This window comes from Trichoplusia ni, chromosome 1 (genome assembly GCF_003590095.1).
Source record: "Trichoplusia ni isolate ovarian cell line Hi5 chromosome 1, tn1, whole genome shotgun sequence".
In the NCBI taxonomy this organism is placed as follows: Eukaryota; Metazoa; Arthropoda; class Insecta; order Lepidoptera; family Noctuidae; genus Trichoplusia; species Trichoplusia ni.
In genome coordinates, this window is record NC_039478.1 from 4933810 (window position 1) to 4939467 (window position 5658).

General features: G+C 32.4%; 1 protein-coding gene across 1 annotated transcript; it reads left to right on the top strand.

Moving 5' to 3' along the window:
• Positions 1-595: 595 nt before the first annotated feature.
• Positions 596-5400, top strand: LOC113500234. Its single transcript, XM_026880944.1, has 3 exons — positions 596-766; positions 4720-4926; positions 5288-5400. The coding sequence occupies exons 1-3, from the start codon at positions 676-678 to the stop codon at positions 5398-5400; spliced, it is 411 nt and encodes a 136-aa protein (XP_026736745.1). The 5' UTR covers positions 596-675.
• Positions 5401-5658: the final 258 nt, after the last annotated feature.

Consider the following 5658-nt stretch of genomic DNA (forward strand, 5'->3'; position numbering starts at 1 on the left):
TTACTTAAAAAAAAAAACAAACCATTTAAGTATCTGTATATGTATGTTTTTAAGGGTATGTTTAAAAGTAAGTATAGTTTAATATCTATGTATTGGATCATCATGATCATAAAATTTTAGGGCTGGCTACGTAAAAATTTAGCTATTTTTGGGTCTCAATTCGGCAATAAATTTATTATTTTTATAGTCGTACAAGTATCTCATACTGCTGGTACTGCACGGAATCAATATGGCTTCCATTCATTATTTCCCGTTTGATGATTGACCACATTTACAATCCATAATTGCATGTTCGGTCAAATTAACCACTGATCTCATTTTAATAAAATTACCAACTTTACAATCCTCTTTTTCCAATTCTTTTTAAATACACCCTATCCAGTACTTTACATTCACACTATTTTGAAAATAATTTAAGGTATGAGAAAATACGTGAATGTTCCTGTTTTAAACAAAACGAAATTAAAATTCAGCTCCAAACAGCTCTAGAGACAAATTATATCCTACAGCAGCAAACAATCCGAGAACCCGCTCTACAAAACAAGCTTGAAAAATACAGCGACTCAATTAAACAAATTGTCCCAATTATATAAACTACCCGAATCTGTTCCAGTTGCATTAAGAGCAGCCGTCGGGGAATCGTGCAACATTTTTTGTCCACCAGGAGAAGGGAAGATGCAATGTGGCTTCAATGAGGAAGAAAGAAAATATAAAATGTTTCCAAGTCTATGTGCCATGGGAGCGTTTTCTACGTGCTTCAAAACTAGTAAGATTTTTTTTATTACAACCGAAAACCGAAAGATCAACGGTTGATAGCGTCTTTATATTTCAAATAATTTTGAAACCATTCAATGCGTGTAAAAAACATAGTGTTTGACAATTACAGTCGTTTGAAGTCTTGTGTAGTCTCGTGGTGCGAGTGCGACTCAAATTTATTGGTGATATATTTTTGCCCAGCAGTGGGCGCACGTAGAAGATAAATAATAAAGTGTGGATGTATACAGACGCTGCCAGTCGCTGCTTTTGCAGTGAAGATTAACTGTTATATTTAGCTTATCGAATTAATAGGGATGATGACTGGGTATAAAAAGAAAAAATCTCATTAGTCCCTCAGTTAGATAATTGAAAAGTGTGAGACACGTATTGTTCCATTTTCAGAAAAACTAGAATTGACAAAAATTAACTGCTTTAAAGTTTAGGAGAGGGGGCTTGTGACGTAACGATATGGTAAAATTTATACTCAATCGTGACGTCACGCGTAAGTTTCATTCACTGTAATTTGGTCAATTTATGTTTGCGGGACAAATTAAAAAATACGTATCCATTATTGTACAAAAAACTACAAGGCGGACACTGCAAAAAAAAATTGTCATCATTCCTATTGTAACCAAAGGTTTAACCACTGCCTTTTAGACTGCGGCTTAAAACTCTGACATCAGGCTGTATATCAAACATACGAAAAAAGAAGACTAGTTCTCGAAGTAAAACTTTTCCATATGTTAATTCGAAGGCATTTTTAATTCTTTTTAATTAGCTCTAAAACAGAAATCATTTTTTTTATTTTTTATATTACATTTAGTCTATAGTACAGTCATTAAAATCATTGAAAAATAACTGGTAACAAAATAAATGTAGGTAATTTCACACGCTCCACAACAACTAGTAAAAATAACTAAACTAAAATATATTATAAAAAACTGTACAAAATCTGAAATTAAAGTTGGTTATAAAACGGGAACTGTAACGAATGAAATAAAAGCTGAATTCACCACCGACATTAACGTTGACGACTTTTTGTTAGAGATAAGGTAATTGTACAATAAAATGCGTTTTTTATTCAACCAAATTAAATGGGGTTCACGGATGCGATATGTATTTATGGTGGTATAGTTCTTGGAACCTTATTTGTGAACGGTTGTGACGGTCATTTCTTTTTAACCTCACGCATTTGTTTTCCTTCAGCGAATTTTCACGGAACCATTATCGTTGCAATTCCGACTCGCATTTGACCGGTTTGATTGAGGAACTTTATGTTTTAAAAACAGTGTGTTTTTTAACAATGCGTAATGAACTAAGTGAACATAAATATTATATTTTATTATGCAGTTTCCATACCTACACAACAAACTAAAGAATAAACATAAGCGGAAAAACAATAATTGCTAATTAAATTGTTTATTAATTAGTTGACTTGGGATGTTTCCACGCTCATTAAAACATGTATTTAATGCAGTTTTCAGAATCACGTATTACAATATTGAATACATTATTTTACAAACCGTAAATAAAATAATTAGCTTTGCTTCATAAGTGACATAATATAAAGTGTCCACTCTGTATCAGGAACTACGGCAAAAAAAAATCCAGGATTTCTAATTAAATGAGGAAGGAAGCTTTTTCAGATTTCAGTATTTAATCAATAAAGCTTAAAATAGTACTTACTTTAGTGTCAAAATGAGCTCTTATTTTAGTCTTTTGGTACTCAAGTTGAAATGTGAATGTTATCAGGTGAAAGCTAGTACGAAATTCCGTTTTCAGAATTTACACCTAGGTATACCAGAGGTCGTTTTCCTGGGAGATATTACGAGCTATTAGAATTATTAAAGAAAAAATCAATTAAGATAAAAAAAAGTCTGCCCGTGACCATGATACCTGCAAAGGTGTTGAAACGTCGGGAACTAAAATCAAAAATTAAACCGCGATAAAATCCGTAAAAGTAGTTTCATTTCAAGATAAACAAAATTAAGTATATTTTGATGTAACATAAAAGTATTTTGTGAATCTTAGCTATCCAGGGAGCTACCCAAACTTATACAAAATACATACATGTAGTATAAAAAGTCCAGCCGTGTATATAGAAGATCTATATTAAGATTATGTTGATAAACGAAAAGTTAAAATGGTAGCTGTATTAGCGATATCTTCAAGACTTACAAATATACCCATACCAAAGTCCAATCAGAAAATATGCCTGACTGTTTTAATTTATCTCACTTACAAAACATAGCTTGCGAAACATTAGTTGCGAAAGAAGATTAAAACTATGATAATTCCAATTAATTTATAAGCAGGGCTTACCTACTTAACGTCTTGCTTTGTCTACTTAAACTTGGCTAAGTGAGACGTTCTCAATTATTTAATTAAGTGCTATTCATAGTCCAAACTTAATTGTATTGAATTAAGTAAGTTAAAGTTTTGACATTGATATATTAAAAGTTACAGGGCCAGAGAAAAGGGATAAAAGTGACTTAACAATGGATGTTTACATAGTAGATAAATAATATTAGAGATACGAGAACATTTGCAACAAATAAAAGCTATTTTTCAGTAGTTTTTACAGACAAACTATCTCAAACTACTATTTTTGTTAGGTGTCATAGAATACCCACGCTGGAACAGAAGTGTGAATGGCCCTTAAGTGTTAGTAAGTTTATGTGTCATATAAAAATGTCACGCGTTTCACTATTTTGTGGGACATCTCTTATCCGTATATAAATCGCGTTAGCCCAAAGCGTTTGAACTATTTGAATATTGACGCATTATTGTTTGACAACTTATTCTACATATTTTTAGTCATATATGTAATATATTGACCGTAAATACGTACAGTGGAAATACACTAGTATGATGGTAACCTAAAATTCTACCCATTTTACTGGGAAGTGGAAATAGGACCGATTTTGTCAGCGTTAATCAGGAATTGGTTTTTGACATTATTTATTCCATTAAGAAGGTTTTCCCCATGGGGTTGTAGCCGGATGAAGAAGACCCGAATAGTTCTTTGTTTAATTTTGTTTATATAGGTACCTACAAGTAATTATATATATCAAGAACCAGTACCTTAAGACTTCAGTTATTTACATTTAGTAATAAGGTTACATTCAAAAATGCCTACAATTTCTGAAAAAAAAAGTATAATGTGAAAACACAACGTTTTGTGGCTTTTTTTTGTCCATCGGAATTATTGCGATACAAAAACCAAATAGCTTGTAAGTGTTGAAAGAGACTACGATTAAGAAAATCAAAAATTAACTGATCCCTTCCTGATGCGAGCAGCAAAAAAGTTTTTTAAAGAAATATCATGTCCTCTATGCATGATATGAATCAATGAACCAATATTTTTAGCTTCATACTCCCACCTGTCACAATAAACCCTAAAAACGGAATCCATTTCAGTCCTAAACGTAACAAAAAAATCCTTGCCTTTTCCAAAACAATGGTAAGCTTACTACAATGGCCAATGTGCTCCCAGAATGATGTTTCTACAGGGTGTTGTCCTAGTTTGCGAGTGACAGCGCAGAATTTGAACGAGCAGAGGTGCATTAACGTGCATTATAACGAATGGTACCACTCTGATATACCCTGGAAACTTCTTGGTGTACATTCTTGATTTTTGTTTATATACTTGATTCATAATTTTTACCAGTCCATAGGAGTATGTACAGTATATGGTGAAGTGAAGATTGTATTCAAACTTTTTCTAAAAAAAATCTCTTGAAATTTGTTTTTGCTCCTCTGATTTTTATAAGCAAACCTTACTAAACAGAATTAACATTTAAATACACGTAATGTTTTCAAAAGTGGCAAGAATGAAAGAAAACTTCGAAATTTGTTCTCTAAACTAAACTACGAAAACAAATATTATTATTTTTTTCACAGAATATGTTACTTTGCAAGAATTATCAAAACTAGGTCGATTAATCATTTTTTTTCTCACAGAATATGTACCAACACCATTGAAATTCTGCGTCAACAACCAATTGCATCCCACAAGGAGGTTATATGGTGAATCCTGTCCGGTATTCTGCCCTAACCACTACCGCCCTGTGTGCGGGGCTTCAACACTGAGGTCCTATATATACAAGACCTTCAATAATGGCTGCTACTTCGATATGCTGAACTGCAGAGGCGATTCTGATACCAGTAGTACGTATACCATAGAATTTGTTTTCCATATTATCGAAATAATACGGAAAATATTAGTATGATGGAAAATGGAAAATGATAGGAAAGACATTGGAGTCAGAGAAAGGAGGTCTTTGTTAAACTCATGCTTGTTTAACAACAAGTATTAGTATTTCGAAATTTACCCCTTTGTCAAATAAACAATTTTCTCCAAGAAAACAGTAGTCCATTGCGATCAGCTGTTTTGTTAAAGATTTCATTTCCGCTTTATTTAAAACATATCCGGCTTGTCTATCATTTAATAATATTGTTATTTTGCGTTAAGACTATTATGTACAAACAACATTGAACAAAATAAATGATTCATTATCTTTTTAATTAGGCTACATCGAAGTGCCACTGGAGTTCTGCCAGAGACATCTCATGAAGAATATTTTCAAAGAACAAGTCGTCGTATCTGGACTCAACGACTATAGAGATTATCACGAATATTAAATATTGTAAATAGAGTAATGATTATTTTATTCTCTTTATTAAACGACTAACCAACAAGAAACTGGTATCTGTAACATGATCATGAGGTGTTTCAATACTTATGCTACTCGATAACCTGGCGAAATTGATGGTCGTTCGCAAAAGACGTAGAGAGCCCTAAATATTTGTCTGACCAATTTCTAGAAAATATAAACCTGAAACTATCCAGCATTAGGCTAACCGAAGCCATTAACATCACTGCATGCAGAATTTAGAAAT